The sequence below is a fragment of the Fragaria vesca genome, linkage group LG6, assembly GCF_000184155.1.
Source record: "Fragaria vesca subsp. vesca linkage group LG6, FraVesHawaii_1.0, whole genome shotgun sequence".
Classification (NCBI taxonomy): domain Eukaryota; kingdom Viridiplantae; phylum Streptophyta; class Magnoliopsida; order Rosales; family Rosaceae; genus Fragaria; species Fragaria vesca.
Genome location: NC_020496.1, coordinates 13,605,764 through 13,610,024, shown reverse-complemented (window position 1 = coordinate 13,610,024; position 4,261 = coordinate 13,605,764). Strand labels below are relative to the sequence as shown.

General features: G+C 39.6%; 1 protein-coding gene across 1 annotated transcript; it reads right to left on the bottom strand.

Annotated features, from left to right (window-relative positions):
* Positions 1-338: 338 nt before the first annotated feature.
* LOC101299606 (wall-associated receptor kinase-like 20-like) lies at positions 339-2,240 on the bottom strand. Its single transcript, XM_004305330.1, has one exon. It carries the CDS (start codon positions 2,238-2,240, stop codon positions 339-341), a length of 1,902 nt encoding a protein of 633 aa, XP_004305378.1.
* Between the last annotated feature and the right edge of the window lie 2,021 nt (positions 2,241-4,261).

Here is a 4,261-nt window from a genome sequence, read left to right as displayed (position 1 = left end):
GCCATTCATGATGCTTGGTATCATCAGTTACATGCCCCCTCTTCTTTGGAACATGAATATTCCAAGATTTTATACATATACATGATTATATCCACAAGGACCACAACAAGTAATTGACAATGAAAAATGCGAATTAATTCATAGATTAATCAGGCTCTTCTAACCTTAGATTAGTTGTGTTTTAGGTTTTTTGTTCTTGCTTTCGGGCTTCCATATAATCAAAAAAAAAAATGCGGATTAAGTCATAGTCTCGAAAGAGAACATTTTCATTATTTAGTAGTCATATATTGTACACTGATGTAGTTTTAACTTTTAAGTTTCTAACAGTACCAGCTCAATTAATTATGAAGTACTTCTTGATCTGATATTTGGATTATGCATTGGAGTTTTTGAACAACATCCTTCATGGTTGGTCTATCTCCCTTCTTTTCCCTCAGACAAGCAAGAGCAACATCAAACAAAAGCTTTACACTTTCCACAACATTCCCTGAAGGCTCTCTATCTCCAAGTAGCCTCTGATCCACAACTTCCATAATAGCACCATTGCTGGCTCTTAAACTCACATAAATGGCTAGATTCACATCATCTTCTCCGCGGGAGAAATCTATGGCTTTCTGTGATGTCAAAAGCTCAAGCAGCACCACCCCATAACTATAAACATCACTTTTATCTGTCAATTGGTAGTTTCTGTAATACTCAGGGTCTAAGTATCCCAATGTACCCTGAGCACAAGTTGAGACATGACTCAATCCTGGACGAGCCAACCTGGAGAGCCCGAAATCTGCTACTTTTGCATTGAACTCATCATCAAGTAGTATATTGGTTGACTTGACATCTCTATGGTAGATAGGAGTGTGAGCAGCAGAATGCAAGTATCCCAATGCTTCAGCAGTTTGTAAAGCAATTCTCAGCCTAGTTTTCCATTCAAGAAATGTGGAAATCTTACCATGTAAATGCTCACTAAGCGTTCCATTTGAAATGTACTCATAGAGCATCAATGGCTGCTCGGCTTCCACGCAGTAACCTAAGAGTCTGACCAGGTTCTTGTGATTGACTTGGGAAAGTATCCCAACTTCATTTAATACTTGTTCTGTGCTCTTTATGTTTCCCACTTTAGCTGACTTCACAGCCACCGTAGTCCCATCTTCAAGCTCTCCTTTGTACACTTCGCCAAAACCACCACTCCCTAAAATTCGGTTTTTAGAGAATCCATTAGTGGCTTTCTTAACTTCTTTCAAGTGAAACATTCTAGCTGATTTCTTATCATTGCTCTTCAACATGTCTTCTCTTGCTTTTGTAAGCTTTTCCTGCTCAGACAATCTGCATGACCTTTTTACTGTAACTATGGATATAACTACAGCTAGAACGAAAAAGGAGATTACCCCAATTGAGACCTTTAAACTCAGGCCAGCTTTGGTGTTTCTCTTGCTCCTCACACAAATTGTCAGAACTCGATCCCAGTAGTAGCCCTTGTTGCAAAGGCAGCGAGAGCGGCTATTTCTAGCAGGAAGTGAACAATTAGAACTGCTAGAACAATCAATCTGTGCTCTACAAACTGGTTCATGTGGAGGAGCCCATTGAATTTCCAATCCCTCTTCCCATTGATCAACAGGCTTGTTCGTATCCAAATGAAGAATACTTCTAAAGGCTTTGCAACCTGAGCTGTGAAGCCGAATCTTGTATGCTGAAGGTGTTCCACCAGCAACAAATGTGCAGCAAAGGTTGAGGTTTCTATTACACTTGAGTGCTCGTTGTGTGTCAACATGCCCTGAGCTTTCCAAGTAGCGGTGACAAAGACTAGAGGGAGTACAATTCAGTGGAGAAACCAAGAGCCGCGGAGAGCAGTTAAAGAGGAAGATGGTGTTTGATGAGGTGATGTTGAAAGGAAGTGACTGGTTTAACCAGAGGCCTTCACTCACCACCAGGTCCCGAGTAACACACTCATTTCCTGGCAGCCATGGGGATGGTTGTACCACCATTCGCTGGTATGACGGCATAATATGAAGCACAAGATAGTAGCTTCCATTAAGGGCTTGGACATACAATTTCTTAGAGGAGGGGTCACATGTGAGAGAGTAGTCAGGATCACCACAACCAGGGTTTGTGCTTAGTGGATATGGGACTTTAAGGGAGCCACAGTCCGGGCATGTCCTTTGGGAGGAGCAGCGATGATCTAGGAAAATAAGGATGAAGAGACAAGTGCAGAGTAAGTTTTGTATTGTGTCTCCCTTGGCTACCATTGTGCATGAAGCAAAGGGAAGTAATGAAAAGCTTATAGTACATATGGGAAGGAAGATGGGGTAAATAAAAGGATACAGCAAGGAAATAAAATGGAAAGTGGATGCAAGAATCTATGTTATAAATCATGATACTTTTATAGACCTTTGGATTCTCTCCTTTATAGGATGGTATATTGGTATTTCAATCTGTGACCTCTACTTATGGAAAAGGCTTCATCAAAAGTTAATGGCAGATCTAATTTCTTCTTGGTTTCTTTGTAGCTAAACACAATCACTGAAATAAGAATAAAAATCCAATAGAAGAATAAAAGAAAGGAATTCCACAACTTAATGGCTATCACACCAATGATAGTTCTCAATGTTCTGTTCTCCAATAAACACACACGCGACAATGAGATAAGTTAAGGGATGCTTCCGCAGCGAAAATTATACAGCGCACCCGGGTGCGCCGCGCACCCGGTTTCTTCACCGTCAGATTCTGACACGTGGATAAGTCAGATATTGACTATGTTAGATGGCGTTAAATGGCTGTTAGGGTTTGTTTGGGTAAAAATACTGGGTGTGAGAGAGTAGAAAAGGTTAAGGGAGACTCATTTCGAGCAGCAGTCCCCCTTCCTTCCAAGTTTCATCAAATCGTCTAAACTTTCAAAGCACTGAAGATTGAGCAGCGATTGGTGTTGGTGCTAAACCGATTGGAAGATATGGAGTTGTAGACTGGCGGAGATTGGTAAACCGATTGAGTAGCTCTGAAGTAAGAACAAAGCATCAGGGAGACGGAGAATCGTTGTAAGTTCTTGAATTGATATCATTATTCGTTTTGGGTTAAATATCTATGTTGTTTTGGGATTTCCATGTCTAGATCGGGTTCGCCCAATAGATTGAATCTTGTTGTTCTTATGTTCTATCTCCGGAATCCCAGATTTCAATGGATGATTCTAAATTACTGAGATTGATGATTGATTCCATGACGGCCGTGTGTGTTTCGCTTCATATAACGGCTAGATAGGAAAATATATATCATGTCAGACAAGTTTGGTTGTTTGGACGCGGATATGTTCTTGTCGGAAATCTCATATCTTGTCAGAGCTGGATATATTTTATCCGGCTTCATTTCTGTCTATCGCGACTGATGCCGACAATCGCGAAACCCATCTATTCCTCTGCCAGCTCCATTCATTTACCTACTCCCTTCCCATTTTCCGGCCAGCTTCGACCATTTGCGACTGCAGCCGACCTTCTCCAACCATCTTTCTCATTTTGGTGTCTTCTGGGTAAATTTCTCTTCAATTTTAACCTCCTGTTTATGGATCTTTAGCTGTTATTTTCTCAAAGAGATTCATCTTCAGTCTAATGTAACAAATTTCTCTCTCAATTTGATGGGTTTCGTCCATTTTATCTGGTATTGTTAACGTAATTCATGGGTAATATGAATTTTCTAGTAAGATTGCGGTTTGTATTCATTCTAGTGATTCTACATTGACCTGAAATATAAAGGTTCATAGACTCAAGTACTTGTTTATCTTCTGGTAATCTTTCTCCCTGTTTGAGTCTTTGTTACTGCAACTAACTTGCTAGTTGTCGTTTTGATCAACTCCACGACCTTGAATTTGATTTACTTACTGCAAGTTTCAACAGTTGTGTCATGCTTGTTTCCTTGAAATCATTCATGTGCTACATAGATTGCCAAATATCTTGAAAGATTAGGTGTTTAACACATTAATTGTTCATCTGATACAGAGTTATCTGTATATATGAAAGCTTGCCATGTTAAAAGATAAAGGATCTGGTTTATGACTATGTACTGTGTCAGTGTGTCTTCTATCACACAAGGCTTCATGTAAAAGACTATACCAACAACTATGAGCATACCAAATTTTATAGATACGACAAGATTATATCATTAGTACATTACTAAGATGAATCTAACATTTCTACTAACAAGCATTATTCAATTAATGGGGAAAGATGAGGTTAGAGTATTATGAAAAGGGAAGTTCAAGAATGTGGAGCAGATTAGTCAA

Bases quoted from the DNA above. Each gene is read 5' to 3' on its own strand.
- LOC101299606 (XM_004305330.1), bottom strand. From the start codon at position 2,240: ATGGTAGCCAAGGGAGACACAATACAAAACTTACTCTGCACTTGTCTC.